This window comes from Parasteatoda tepidariorum, chromosome 7, assembly GCF_043381705.1.
Source record: "Parasteatoda tepidariorum isolate YZ-2023 chromosome 7, CAS_Ptep_4.0, whole genome shotgun sequence".
NCBI classification, from domain to species: domain Eukaryota; kingdom Metazoa; phylum Arthropoda; class Arachnida; order Araneae; family Theridiidae; genus Parasteatoda; species Parasteatoda tepidariorum.
Genome location: NC_092210.1, coordinates 56,862,958 through 56,878,214, shown reverse-complemented (window position 1 = coordinate 56,878,214; position 15,257 = coordinate 56,862,958). Strand labels below are relative to the sequence as shown.

The following is a 15,257-nucleotide window of genomic DNA, read 5'->3' as shown; positions in this document are numbered from 1 at the left end:
ATTCTAGATATTTTCTAATTTACGAGTGGAGGGAGGAAAAAAAAATTATAGTAAATCCAGTCATGTTTAATCTTTGTGTCTCCAAGAAAAAATCGGCACACATGGCTGCATCATAATAGTGTGTTCTTCATTAAATTTACATAATGGTTCTGTTTCTTATGTATTACTGTTCATCGTAATTGATAGCGACTTGACATTTTCATTAATGACCCTCTATCGATGATAATGACGTTCATCGTATCGTTTTCGAACCTCGCCGCTGTTGTTATCGCTATCGATTTTTGATGAGGAGCGACCTATCCGCTCGAGTGGTTCCACTGTACGAATTATTTTATTCGAAAAGAAGGGGAGGGAAATTTTATTCGAATGCCCGTTTTATGCAGCGTTCAGATTTGCCTTTAATGGCAGCTCACTATTTAATTCGCGATTTCTCTCGCTTAATGAGTCAGCGGCCTTTTAACTCCAGAAATGGAACTTTGTTTAGTCAGACGAGGAATGCGCGCTACTATTTTTCGAAATAAGTTATTCGATAATTTGACTAATAAACTCATGATTAATGGTTATTTGGTATTAAATGTAATTAATAAATTTTCCTTACGATATAATTTGGAATAGGAAAGAATATCGATTCCTCATCGATCTTCGGAAGATTCTCTAATTTTCTTTCTTTAAATAACTTGTTTTAACTAACTCTTTAATCATATTCTCATAATTCAGTTTTTAACCATTACGTGTTTTTTAGCTTAGCTATTTTAGCTTTAAGGAATTTTAAATTTTTTTAAATATATCAACAATATATTGCCTGAATTAAAATAATGTCTGTTGAAAACTTTGTGTTTAAAGCTTATTATACTTTAAAATAATTTAAACGAAAGCAGCTATTCCATTTTTTTCTCTATATATGATTATAATACTAAAACAAGACCTCCAGCTAAAGCTACAGTTTATTTAATCAATTTCTCAACTATTTATAATAGTTCACATAAAACTATTCTAGAGTACTTTATTTTCGACAGTTAAAGAAAAATTAATTAAATAAATAAAACCACCATTTCATTAGCCATTCTTAGTAACTCATTTTAGTAGACTTTTAGTAAATTTTTAATAAAATAAATAAATAAGTCGTTTTTTTGTATAGTTCATTGCTAATTTTATAATTTTTTTGTATTGCTTAAATGAAATTTTCAGAAATTTAAATTATGGACAAAAAAAAGTTTTAAAATGTTGGCTGATGGGTTTTGGATATAACGGTAATTTTTATAGGTGATTTTTAACCTAGATTTGACCATTGTACCCCAAAACCTTGCCAACCTTACTTTCTTGTCATGTAATTTTTAGATAAATAAGGGTTCCATAACGGCGAATCGAACTAAAAATTTTTCCTCGTTGATACTCATTCCCGGCTTAGTTTAATGCTCACTTTTTTTTTCTTCGTCGCCTTGAGTACGCATACTGTTAAAAGTTTTAGTTTAACTTTTTCTCTTTTAGCTTTTGCACCACCTAAGCAGCATTTTAGTTTTTTTCAGCATTTTTTAAAAATGTTTTCAATATTTTTTGAACCATGAGTTTATTTCAATAATTTTGATATTAGTCAATAATTGTTCATTTAATGGGAGTGACGTACTTACGTTAAATGATTTATTGCATATGAGTCCTCCATACAACATTTTCCTAATAGCATAACATAATCTATCACGTGATATACGCGTGCGAAAATTTCAGGGGAAAATAGCTTACTAACCCCTTCATCCTATAGTCAACAATCAAAATCGCATTCTGCCCAATTTATGGAATCGTGTAATGACAGTGTTCCTAAGAGGCCGGCATCCCTTGCGTGGACGCAGAATCGTAAACAATAGTGGGAAAGAGCTTTCAACTACAGCATAAAGCTTTTCTCATGTGGTAGATGGATTATCTTTAAATTTATGAATCTAGTTACTGTTGCAGATGAAGTATATAAAATGATCTTCTTACATCCGGGTCCACGGAATTAAAAGTTTGCAAATCAACGGAGCAAGTTTGCTGTTTTAACAGTTTTGTTGCTCTTAATGTCCTGAAACTAATTTCTAAACAGAAATTTAAATTAGCATTAATTTATGTTGAGTTTAATAATAACACTGTGAAAAAGGGAAAAAAATAATAATTATAATTCAAGTTTTTACATTTTAAGGTTCCAGACAGTTTTCCTCGTCTTGAAACAAAGATTGAATATGGACAGAATTTTTATTATATTCGAATAATTTAAAGTTCTAAGCTCCATTTTGAGCATTAAATGTTTTTCTCGACTTATAAATTTTAATTTTTTACACATTTTACAATTTTAAATTGTTTATAAGCTTTAATGTTCTAGCATTTAAAAAACAAAAGAATATTTAGTATTGGATGAAATTTTTATGCTTTAATGTTACAATCATTTACAAAGATTAACAATTTTAGTCTTCAAATGCTAAAATATGTCCAAACATTTCATGTTTCGGATAACATTTTCATGAATTTTAAAGTTTCATACACTTATATATTTCTTATCTATGTCATCACACATTACAAAAATAGCAAAAATAATCAGGTAGATTTTTTTCCTCTCAAGTTTTTGTTTCATTAAAAATCATTTTGAGTTCATCAATTTCTTAACTTTATATTTGCTTATAAATTTTAATGTATTAGACTTTTAAAAATGTTTATCATCATTGGTCTCCAAACATAAAAAAAAAAATCCCCAAATTATTTAATGTATAATAGAGAAAGATATTCTAGAATTTCAGGGCTATAGTTGTTTGCATCTTTATAAAATTTTGTCTTCAGCATTGAAAACGCTTGCCAATTACTTTGAACATTATTGTTTCACGTAATTTCATCAGTTATCCTCTTCAGTTTCCAAACATTATAAAAACTTTGAATAAATGTTGTGTGGAAATTACTCATTTCTCACAACGTTTCTTTAACGTTATTCCTTTATCTTTTTATTGAAAAAATAAATAATAAATTGGATAAATTCATCAAAATCATTCATCACATGAAGTTACAAGTAGCAAACAATGAGAGCATTTTCTTTCAACAAAGTGTTACGATTTTTCACGAACCCCCTTTTTTTAATTTCAATTTTAATCGAGTTCCAACCTACACCTGAATAATTTCCTTGACCTCGTGACTTTGGAAACGCATTAAAAGAAAAGATCCATTACTGACTGTTTAATCATTGCAAGCACATGCAGCGAAAGCATACCAACTCTATCTATCTAACAAATCGCATTAATCCATCGAGACGGCTATAAATCCTCTTCACTCGCATATAAAAAAATAAAGAATGACTCGAGGTTAGAAACATCTTAGTAGAACAAACAAAAAAAATTATAATCAAAATTCCCCGATATACACAGTCGTACTCAATCTTTTCTTTTTGCCGTTTTCATCTGTCAAAACCTCCCCCTTGGAGTCATCAATATCAGAAACCCGTCAGAAGTCAGGCTTAGAACACCTGCGGGGCCTTGCCAATCGTTTGCTAAATTATTTAATTAAAAAAAGAATGATATTAAACAAATAAATAAAAATCTAGTTAGCAGTGTTATTTTTTTTATTCCTTTTTCAATTTTGAAAATAGCTGTGATTGGCGAATCAACTCCCCTGTTTTCCTTTCAATTTCTAGAGCATTTTGTCGTTGAGTAAATGATCTGCAATTACATTTCATAAGCCCCCCTTTCCCCCTCGTACGGCCCACCCTTGTGGTGACCAGACTTCTACGTGTGTATATTTATTAAATAAATATGACTTGTCTTATGCATTGAATAGGGAAAAAAATTATAATAAAAAACCTGAGGACTTCCCTCATAGTCTTGTTAAACGATCGTCTTTTCGAGCATCTTTTTTTTTTCCTTTCTGGAGTAACTTCTTTTTCTTGAGTACTTATTACTCATATGCCATTGAGTGAATAGGAAGCATAATAGATTGGCTATTCCCTGTGGAGTAGTGCTTGTCGCGACTTGTCAATGTTTCTTTATTAGTCTTGAATGATCGAGCTGTCACCACTAAAGTAAATAGAAACTCTACACGAGCGACTTGATTTGCTCAAATCACTGTAGTTTGAGTCGACGAGCAAATGGCTACGAGCATCTAAATTGAAAACACGAGTTGAATTTTGCATACCTTCTGAAGCCAATTTAGATGTAATGGATTGCTCAATTCTTCAAATTTTTTGTTTCTGATTTTAATTATTCATGTTTTAATAATTCGTTGCAATATTATAACGTACGCTTCTTTCTATGTAATAATTTTTACATGGTTTTTGTATGCAAAGGAGAAGAATAAAATAGATTAATGTTCATTTAGTTTCATGACATTTGACTAATAGGCAAAATATGAAGTTGTATTTTAATTACTTCGCACTAGAGTTGCTCAGTAGAAACATCCCTGATGATGATCCGAAGACATGCCATCAAAATTTTGATCCTCTGTGGAGGGAGTGGCTTCACTGCTCTGGTAGCCCAGCACAAAACCGAACATTTTACGGTAGAACAATTAAACGAAAACTGATTCCTTAATTAGAAACTTCTATATTTGCTTGTTTTCTGTATTTATTATAAGAAGACAAATGAAATGGAAAGAAACGGGCAACGAAAATGTCTCTTAAAATCAGAATTTTTGTTAAATTTTTAAATTTCCTTCAATTAAGCTTCTTTCTAAAGTTTTTAGTATTCATGGTTATTTAAAAAGATGTTTAGAAAGAAGAAATGGTAATGCAGTCTTCTTACAATTCATGTTTGTTTTTCAAGTAATACAAGTCGCTTTTCGATATTTTAGAAGGAAAAAAAAATCATAATTATACTTGTAACAGCTTTAGTAAAAGTCTTGATTTTTAAGGCAACTAATATTCAAAGTTAAATTTACTATTCATTGTAAAAATATTTTGCTGCTATCCGGTGCTTCAAGATATTAAGGGTATTTTTGTAAAATGGAACTGATGGAGATAGTCGGCAATAGTGCCAAAGTTTGTGTCAATTGTGCATACATTTAGGTTACCAATTACCTGAAAACGAATTAGTTCGAAAGTTGGAGCGATAGAAAGTTTTTCAACCATGATCGAAAACGCAGGCAATTTTTCTTCTTCTTTTTTTACAGTTTTGATAAGTATTTTTGAAATAAACTAATTGAAGGATTTTGAATTTTATCGGACAATCAAACTGGCTTCGATTTTTTTTACATCATATTTCTAGTGATTTGTAGGCTTTCATAATCTTTTTTCTTCCCTTACTCAAATATTAATTTGTGAGCGATACAATATGTATACATTTTTTACCATTATTCTAAAATTATACATTAATGATGCTCTTTGCGGAGTACCCTCTACTTTCCTTTTGTTCTTTCCCCATTTGTAATTTATTGTTTTATTTTTCTGCAGTTATATGAAATCAGCGATGATCCTGGAAGGAAAGAGTTTCTAGATGATCTATTCAATTATATGCAAAAAAGAGGTAAGATTTACTGTTTCAAAAATTTATTATCATACGTTACATTTTAATTGTTGAAATAGTGAAGTGTTAGCAGTAGCAGTACTATTACTGCTTAGATAAATAAGATAGGTACCCTCTTCTGAACATTTACAAATAAAGAAGTGTATTACAAATAAGCATCTCTCCTGAACACTTACAAATTAGAACAAAGGGATGGTAACAAATTTTTTTGTAAATTTTTTCTCATTAGAATGAGAAAACCAGGGATAAATTCAGTATCATTTTTAATTAAGAAAATCATGCAATGCTCTCATCTAAGACTAACTTTGTTTCCAATGATGTTCGTCGCAAAATTCATTAGAAATATTAAATATATAAAAATGATTTAAGAAAAAATGCTTCACATTTGAAACATTTAATGTTTTTCCACAAAAATTTTATTTATTTATTATTATTATTTAACATGCGTTTTCCAGCTTTTTAACTTCCACGTTAAAGTAAAAGTATTGAAAAAATAATTTTTAAATAATTTTTCAAATGACTTTTAGATTGTTAATATATAGAATTTTCTTTCAAAAATTGTTCACGAACATTAATGAATTACCCTTCAACATTTTTTTTTAAAAATAGTAATAATAATTTCCAACAAAAAAGAAATTAGATTTAACTGATTTTAAAATCTATTGCCTCATTATTAAACTTTTAAATTAATCCTTTGTTGCAGATGAAGCAATGGTATCGTTTACATACATGTATATATATATTATTTTCGCTCTAATTACAAAAATACATTTTGGTATTTTCTTAATGTAAGAAAACTTCTTATAATTACTAAAAAAGTTATCAGAATTATATTTGTACTAAAATGTAAAATTCAAAAAAGGTAGTTTGAAACCATTTTTTTTTTATAATTTTTTTAAAAATTTATCAGCAATTGATTTTGTAAATTAAAGAAATACAAAGTAACTGATTCTCTTCGATCTAGCTAATTGTAAATAGGTGCCTGCAAAGATAAAAAATTTTTTGCAAGTGAGCCTTTTTGGAAGATTATACCTTTGACGCAGAAAAAGAAAATCTCCGGTGTTTCATACTGTATTTCATAACTATTAAAGGTAGTTTGAAGCCAAATTTTTTTAAAAATTTATCAGCAATTGATTTTGTAAATTAAAGAAATACAAAGTAACTGATTCTCTTCGATCTAGCTAATTGTAAATAGGTGCCTGCAAAGATAAAAAATTTTTTGCAAGTGAGCCTTTTTGGAAGATTATACCTTTGACGCAGAAAAAGAAAATCTCCGGTGTTTCATACTGTATTTCATAACTATTAAAGGTAGTTTGAAGCCAAATTTTTTTAAAAATTTATCAGCAATTGATTTTGTAAATTAAAGAAATACAAAGTAACTGATTCTCTTCGATCTAGCTAATTGTAAATAGGTGCCTGCAAAGATAAAAAATTTTTTGCAAGTGAGCCTTTTTGGAAGATTATACCTTTGACGCAGAAAAAGAAAATCTCCGGTGTTTCATACTGTATTTCATAACTATTAAAGGTAGTTTGAAGCCAAATTTTTTTAAAAATTTATCAGCAATTGATTTTGTAAATTAAAGAAATACAAAGTAACTGATTCTCTTCGATCTAACTAATTGTAAATAGGTGCCTGCAAAGATAAGAAATTGTTTGGAAGTGAGCCTTTTTGGAAGATTATACCTTTAACGCCGAAAAAAAAAATCTCCGGTGTTTCATACTGTATTTCATAACTATTAATTATTAAAATGTTAGATATAATATATTACTTTTAGTTTGAACTAAATTAATACAAAATAAGGAAAAAAGTATGAAAATTATGCTTAAAAAAAAATCTGCTTCAAAAGGTTATAATCTCTAATATTTTACGCAAAATGATACAAATTTGACGCATTGCTCACAGGAATTACAAATATTAATTCCATTTCTATAATTATTAAATGTAATTTAGAATTAGGCGAGAAATACATGCGTCAGGTGAGGACAAAATAAAAGAACCTTCCGGTACGTGCTTGCGCTCTAATGTGAGGGTAAATTAACGTGACGACAACCTCAAATGTAATTTCTTAACAGCACCTTAGTAACCGACCATTGAACTGCAATAAAAGCATGACCAAATGACCCCTGCTGCATTGGAAGTGTACAATGTTAAAAAGCCGCCAAAGACAGAAATTGTTAGATTGCTTTCCCCCCTTCGCAACCTTTCTTTCTCCGTTTCTTTAAAAGTCTATAAAGAAAAGAAGAAAAAAAAATCGCGTTTTCCCCCTCCTCCTTGTATATTAATTCCTCTTCTTGTGTCGTGTCCCACCTTTGACAAACTGTTTGAGTTAGGGAGGCTGACTTCCTCTTCAGATTGAAGAAAACATGAATGTCTATAACTCTGAATCGAATTGGTATATATTTAATTGTTATTTCTGAATGTTGTTTGCTTAAACACCTCAACGCCTCTTAAATAATTAATCCCGAAATAAACGAGGAAATAAGCGTCATTTGATATGGGATGATACACCCTAATATTCATCAGTCAGGTGAAGTGGGTGGAACGTCAACGGAGTAAAAACAATTTTTTTTGTATTCTAATTTAATTCTTTTTTTTTCTAGCATATCTTTCATTTAAGATTTTTTTTTTCCTCTTGTGCGTGCTAGCGATTCTCGTGTTGCGTTTGTGAGTTGAATTAGTTTATTTCTAAACCAGCAAACTGAAAATATTACTGCTAAATGATAACGCGCTCTAACTAATTACTGAATGAATACTAACCAACAAGTTCTAAAACAACACGTATGTTTTTGAAATAATTTCTTCTTCCTCTTAATTTACTCTCTTCCATATCAGAAATTGCATTTAGAGCAATTATTACAAATGCGTTTTTTCCCCTCCTTTTTGGTTAAAATATAACTGAGAGACATATATTGTGCTTCATTGGATGATTAAAATTTAACTTTAAAGCACACCATTTCCAGTTTTTTCTTCTTCTTTTTTTATAATTAATTAGGCTTTAAGAATACATTTAAAACAAATCCATTCAGAAGTAAGTAGTAGCTTTATTCAGTTTGTTTCTGTGAAAATGTACTGACATTGAGAGAAAGCTGTTTTATTTAAATTCATAAGCTGTTTTGTTGAGAATCACAAATTTCGACTGTTACCTCGTGATAAAGTTTTGAAACTGATTTGTTATATTTTGAATCGATGCAATTATATAGCAAAACATAAATATGTATTTCATGGAACATTTTCTATATCTTTACTACACTAACTCTCACAAGTTTAAGCCCAGCTGGGGTTATTTGAATTTATGCAGTAGTGCGACAAATATAAAGTATTATGCATTTTATCACATTCTAATTTTTTATTGTAATTGGCAGCTGCAAATATTTTGAACATTACAAAAAGTAAGTTTATCAAAATAAAGAAATAGTAAATAGTTCTTAAAAAAATATTTTTTTCTGTTTTTTTTTAAAAAAAATTACAATGAAAAACAATAAATTGAATTGTTTCGTTTATCTGCCCTCAATAAATGTGAATTTCAGTGATTGCTCATATAAGAAAAAAAGTAAAAAAATGTTTAAATAGAGCGACTTTATCATTACTTCTTCCTCTATAGCTCTACAGCCCTTTATGGGTCTTGACGTGTTTCACAATTCTATTTCATACAGCAATCTGTTTTGACTTCTCCCTCCATCCACGGATCTTCATTATTACCAGCTCCTCAATAGCGTCGTTCTTCCACCTTTTCTTTGGGTGGCTTCTGGACCTGGTTCCCATAGGTGTCCAGTTGATGATCTTTTTCAAGCCATAATTATTGTCTCTCATCTCTATGTGTCCAAGCCATGAAAGACGCTGGGATATAATAAAGTGTACAATATTTTTTTTTCTGTTTAGATTTTCTCAATTTCTATGTTCGACCTTATTCTCCATTCGCCTCCATTAATAGGTCCTATTATTCGCCTCAGGACCTTTCGTTCACACCAACAAGTAATTTTCATCATTTTTGGTCATTGTCCAGGTTTCACTTTCACTTAAATATTACTATTTAATGAAATATAAAAATATTTATTTTTAATGAATATTATAATGAATTCCAGAGGTGAGTGCCTTATTTTTCAGTTGTTTTGTCCTTGCTCGGACGCATGACCCTCTATCTCTCTATATCTTTTTCCCATTTGAAATGCTTGTACTACTTAAATTCTTAGTATTGTGCAGTAAGGTTATTCTTCGTGGGTTCTTTCATCTTTTCTCACTCTTTTTTTTAAGTTTTTTTTTACGCTCAATATGCTATCTTAATAAGAGTTTTTTACCATTATTCATGACGTAAGTTTAGGTTAAGTTTTGTCCATCCTCAGCCAGCTACCTCTATGTCAGTAATATAAATGATGCAAAATGTACAAATAAAGTTTTTTTTGTAAATAAAGTTTTTATCTATACACATAAAGTTTGATAATTTTTTTAAAGCGTATAAGCTTTTCGCCAATTTTAGAATTCAGCAAATTCTTTTCAGTTAGATAGTATGCATAGAGTTTAGATGTAAAGCTTGACTTAGACTTTAAGGTATTCAAACTAAAAAGCTTATTTGTTTTTCTGTGGTGAAAGAATTTTGAATGTCATTTTTAATATGAATGATTTCCACAAGAAAAAGGGGGGGATTTCTCTTACGTAGCAAATAATACTTTGCTTATGAAAGGGAGGTTTTATTACAAGTTTCCATATTTTACGAAACAAATACTATTTATAAAACAATGTATATATTTTTTTGATATTCTGAAATGCTACTAGTTGTCACTTCTATGAGATATTTTCCAACAGTGAAAATCATTTCTTCTTGCTTGTCTGTTTTCACCGAGTTAATAAATTATTGTGCAAACATTACACAGTGAATCGCTTATCTTTCACGATATATAAATGAAACTAAACACAGGATAAATCTTATACACGACGCCCACCCCTTCTCCCGAAAACAAAGCTGACTGACCTTAATGTCACGTGATTCTATGGGTCAAAAGATGCCATATCTTTTTTGCTAAAGGGAATATACCCTTACACCCCTCCTTAATCTCTGCGAGTGTTTTGCTTTCTGGTTATATATTAGTTTTTTAACGTTCTTATATTTTTAATTTACTTTTTTTTCTGCATGTTTCACATGCCGTGTGTGACTAGCCATTTGTTTCATTTTTTGATATTCCATGCACCGAAGCGTCGAAACGAAGAAATGATTGATAATGATTGGGAAAAAAAACCTGTTTTTTTTTTAGTTCTATTGAATTTTTTTTTCTTCTTTCAAATGGTTATTGTTCTCACAAAAACGTGTACACTTGTGTGATTTTCTATTAGTTACGGATGTAGAGAAATAAGATTTACTTATTGTTTTCTGTATTTTTTCTTTCGTGCTGTTGTCTTGGTTTTTAAATAAATTAATCAATTACTGAAAACTAAATTATAATTCGCAACTAAGTAATGCTTTTAATTTATTGTTGGGTTTATTTTGTTATTTAGCTTATTACGAAGTGATGAGGTACTTAATAACGAAGTGGATTAATAGTAAGGTAATCACTTCGAACAATTCATTTTTTTGTATTTTCTTAAAATCAGTACAAAGGTCTATAATAAAGAATATATAAGGTTAGTTTGAATCACTTTATTATGTGTAATAATCTCTCATAGATTTAAACATTAATTTTCGTAAAATATTAAGAGTTGGACTATAAAATTAATATTTTACTATTAGTATGACAAATTGATTAGAATGCGTAATAGCCAAATTTTGTACATAAAATAGTTTCGTACAACTTAGTTAAAATTTTGGTTAAAACTACTACGTTTACAATGTTATCACTTCATTTTAATAATTTTTAGAAAAATAAATGAATGAATGCGTAAGTGGTGGAAAAAATTAATTTTGTGAAAAATAAATTAATTAAGGATTTTGTTTGATTGTTTAGCAAACATTATTAACTTCGGTAAACTAATCACCAAATAAATAAATTAAAAAACTAAATTTTATTCCTCTTTTTTTTCTGTGTGTGGTAACATTATGGTGTGATTCGAATTCTGTTGAAACAATTATAAAGCGTTGGGGTTTTAGTAGAACGCGGAAGCCCTGGTCCAAATTTTACAAGAGATTGGTGTGGTGGAGGGTTGGGAAAAACAGCCTACTGCTTAATGGTGAACCTTGACAAGATGATTACAAGGTAGGTTCTACTAATGCCGTCTACGATATCTTTTCCTCGCACATTAAAAGCCTATATCGACTCATACATCGAAGGCCCTTTGGGATTATCAATATCGCCAACTTGCCATCTCACTAGCAGCCGAAAGTTTTACAACCGCGTATTACAAGATGGGAGCCCTATCCGCCGTCGTAAAAATTAAAGCCATGGCGTCAGATTGGATAGTCGGATATCCCCGGCGGGAGGTAAAAACCAAGGCGATGATTGTAGCTTTTGTCGTTAATAAAAATTATTAGAGTCAAGCCCATTAAGTTTTTGAACAGATTAATGCTGTTATACCTCAAGGCGCCACCCGTCGGTTTTCAGCTAGATTTTTTTTTTTTTTTTTTTTTTTAAACTTAGCAAATATTGGTTTGAGTAGTCTTCGTTTGTTGTATTTTTGTTTATTAGATAATCCAATTAAATTTTCATGATCAAATTTCTCTTTTGAGATGTCATTTTGCGGGGTACGTATACGAAATAAATTTATATATTCAAATTTAATGCTGTTCTTCGAAGGCTCGTTTCTCACTTGAAATATTGCTTTTAGCAAATAATAAGTTATTTTTATTACTGTTGAGAGTTTAGAGCAGTGGTTTCCAATTGGTAATCTGCGGAACCCTTGGGTTCCGTGGACGAGTTATAGCGGTTCCACATGTTAGGACATTTTGTTTTAACTAGTAACCTTTGAAGCCTTTAATTATTGTTAGATCCAATTAATAATCCTTTTTTTTATTTCATATTTTGTTTCCTTTATGAAATTATTTTAAGTAAAGTGCCATAAAGGGCAATTTGCCATTGGCAATTTTTTTAATAAATATAATTTTTCTTATAAAAATATATTGTATAAATTAGGAAAATATTATACATTAATAAAACTTCATTATTATTTCCCATTACGTCTTTCAAATTAAATTAAAATTACCAGATTTGTAAATAAAGAAATGTAATAAGTTTACAGCAGTTAGTTTTTGTCTCAAAAAAATTAACTAATTAATTAAGATACCATAGTTCTGCTTATTTTATTAATTTTCATTTGCAAGCACACAATCCACCTAAAACAAATTTATCTCTAGACAAGATACAGCTCCGTGACATCGAATTTAACTGTCAGGCATAAAAACTGGCTTTAAGATTATTAATGATAACGTTAAAAAAAGTTCATTCTTATTAAGTGCTTTTAAAATAATCTTTTATTGGTAAATACGTTCGCAATGCCCTTCATTTTCTTCATCTAGGAAGTTGGGGTTCCATCCAAAGAGGATTAATCGATAACCCATGGCCGAAAAAAATTGGGAACTACTAGTTTCGAGCAGTTATGCGTGACTCTTAGGGTACTGTTTAAGCGTCTGTAATCTAAATTTTTTTAACATTTGAATAGTTACTTCATTCTTTGGGCACAATAACACTATTTTAAATAAAAGAAGTTGCAGTTTGAGGAAAAATGTCTGATTCTTCAGTTGAGACTATTTAAAATTTTTATATAAACTGAAACTTTTTCGAGTGCTTGTTCATCATATGAAGTAATGCGCTAATGATCACTAAGCTAGTTATGAAAAATAAGCACTGTGCCGATATGAAGAAAATTAACAATTTTGTAAAAATACAAAACGTTTGTGGTCTTCTTTCTTCCTTTTTTTTTAAAAAAAAAAGAAAAAAATATTTGAAAATTTACTACAACGATGCATTATTTGAACTCATAAAATATCCAAATGTTCATTTATTATGATGGTTTTCATCCAGGTTGAAAAATATCGTAATATAAAAAAAGTTTAATAATTCGTTCAAGATTTAAGTTATTTTTCCGTTTTAATGTCCTGACAATATTTTTTAACAAATTATTATATTTAGTTTTAAATTATATCTTTGCTTTAGTTTGAAAGCACTCAGAATTGTCGATTGTTTGATAGAGATTGCTTCTCACTGATTTAATGAATTTTTTTTTTAATTTTGTTTTATTATCTTTATTTTCCTAATCTTTTCTTTGGTTTTCCATTTCCAAATACTTCGTTAAAGCGTTTATTACCTCAAAACAGTCGAAATTTATTTTCTTGCGTCATCAAACAGAAGCTGTAAAAAATTGAGCCATAAGTTGGGCAGAAATAAAAGGTTAAAAAATAAGAGGTCAGACTAATTACAACTAACTATTCCATATGGTTGTATTAATTATACTTATTACTTTACGCAGATAGCGTAATTTAGAGCAAAGTTTTAATTTTAATGAAATTTAATAATTAACACAAGTGAGAAATGCATTTTATCATATGTCTACGAGGATTATGGGTTCAACCTAATTTTTTTTTAAAAGCTGAAGTATTCTACTTCCATTTTTATCGACTCTGTTACCAAGCTTTTCCGTTTGTTTTCATAAGTTTTACGAGTAAAATGTTTTCTGTCTATTATCTTTCGTGTTATCTGTTTCATATTTCTATGCTTTCTTATTAATGAATAAAAAAAAAGAAAAAGAAAGCAATGTCTTTAACGTAGATCATATCTCTAGGCGATAATTGTTATTAAAGTAACTGTTCCTAATTCAAATTTAAAAAAATATTAATTAGAATGCGCTCAAATGTTTTGGATAAATGTTAAGAATCTCAAATAAATCAAATAATTCACATTTCAAAATTTGCTGGATAGAAACAATAAACAAACTTAATACCCAGGTATATCGTAAAATTAATTATTATCTATTGCTTTTGTGGCAGTAGTATTTCATATCTATCTCGCAATAAACTATTGAGTTCCTAATATTTATTTAAATGCAGTCAAGGTACAATGAAAAGAAAACGTAACCGCATGATAAAAGATTGCGTAGTCATTATCAACTTAATTTCATCTCTATGTTCTAAATCCGCTACAAATAGTACCCTCTCAACTGGCAAGTTGCACATTATTTAATTCACCTCCTCTTTCTCTACATCCGTTTCAAGTCTCTTTGGCGCGGTGTAGACATTTTCATCAAGATATTTCCCCCCGCAAAAAAACAAAAAACAAATAAAACAAATTAAATTTTTGGGATGAGACTAGATCCAGATTAACTTCTTCAGAAACGTCTGCACATTTATTTCGTTATAGCGAATCAATGACACATTTCTCGGTAGAACGAGGAACCCACCCCGTGAATGTTTGCGGTTCAATTTCTCAGAATCTGGAATTATTTAGGTGATTGCATTGTTTGTGGAACAAATCTGCAATGTTCCTATCTTTTTATAACAGATTTATTTCCGCTTTATTCCACAGTTGAGTCACGTACACCTTATGGCGAATTAAACTGATACTTGATTGTCACATTCATACGTCATAAAGACGTTTAATAGTAGTAAGTTTAAATTTAGATGAATTAAGCCTGCCGTATTGGCGACTAAATTTTCTGAAAATCATGGTCGAATGTAAAAAAGATAAGGAAAATAATAAGTTTTTTTTTTTTGCTGCGCATGAACTGCAAGTACATAAGAACTCATAAAATAAGCTAAAAAATATAGAGGAAACTTAGAAAAAATTATAAACATTTATGAAAAGAGTAGGAAAAAAAATTATTAAAATAAAATATTTAAAAGAAATTTAGGACAAAATAAGGAAAAGGTTTAATCT

At 29.5% G+C, this 15,257-nt stretch overlaps 1 protein-coding gene across 3 annotated transcripts in view; it reads left to right on the top strand.

The window, feature by feature from the left end:
* LOC107452032 (AT-rich interactive domain-containing protein 3C) overlaps positions 1–15,257 on the top strand; it is a 172,154-nt gene that overhangs the window by 53,705 nt on the left and 103,192 nt on the right. For all 3 annotated transcript variants that reach the window (XM_071183474.1, XM_071183473.1, XM_043039632.2), the window contains one exon: positions 5,393–5,465. In XM_071183474.1, the coding sequence (XP_071039575.1) occupies positions 5,393–5,465 (73 nt within the window). The remainder of the gene's footprint in view (positions 1–5,392; positions 5,466–15,257) is intronic.